Source organism: Penaeus monodon, chromosome 33 (genome assembly GCF_015228065.2).
Source record: "Penaeus monodon isolate SGIC_2016 chromosome 33, NSTDA_Pmon_1, whole genome shotgun sequence".
NCBI classification, from domain to species: domain Eukaryota; kingdom Metazoa; phylum Arthropoda; class Malacostraca; order Decapoda; family Penaeidae; genus Penaeus; species Penaeus monodon.
In genome coordinates, this window is record NC_051418.1 from 30,730,862 (window position 1) to 30,731,304 (window position 443).

The 443-nt window shown below is 42.2% G+C and overlaps 1 protein-coding gene across 1 annotated transcript in view; it reads right to left on the bottom strand.

The window, feature by feature from the left end:
• LOC119594330 (probable E3 ubiquitin-protein ligase HERC3) overlaps positions 1-443 on the bottom strand; it is a gene marked incomplete at its 3' end in the record, with an annotated part of 3,197 nt that continues 2,754 nt past the window's right edge. The window contains 1 exon segment of the mRNA XM_037943388.1: positions 1-296. Within this exon segment, the coding sequence (XP_037799316.1) occupies positions 79-296 (218 nt within the window).

The following is a 443-nucleotide window of genomic DNA, read 5'->3' on the forward strand; positions in this document are numbered from 1 at the left end:
CTTAGCACCAATAGGTTACAGGAATGACTATTCTATGACATATGGCAAAGGTGGTTGAGAAGCTGAGAGGAGCTGCATTTATGACTTGTGACAGAGAAGGACAAGCTCCCTGGATGCTGCTATTGACAACACCTTCCCTCTTGTGCCCTGCTTCAGGGATACCAGCATAGGGCGCACAAAGTTCTTAAAGTTATCTTGTGTTCTTGTCCTAGGCTCTTCAAAGGCTATGACTTCTTCCTTAGGGGGGGAGGGCTCACTTACTCCTTCTCCACCTCCCCAGGAGTACACTCTGCCATCTGGGAGAAGGGATGAGAGAAATATAATGGATATGGGAGATAATGAGAAATGAGAGGGGAGCAAAAATAATTCTTGACTTATCTTTCACCAAAGTATTCTTACTTTTGTAGAGAATAATCATAAGAAAACAAAATGTATAAATATAT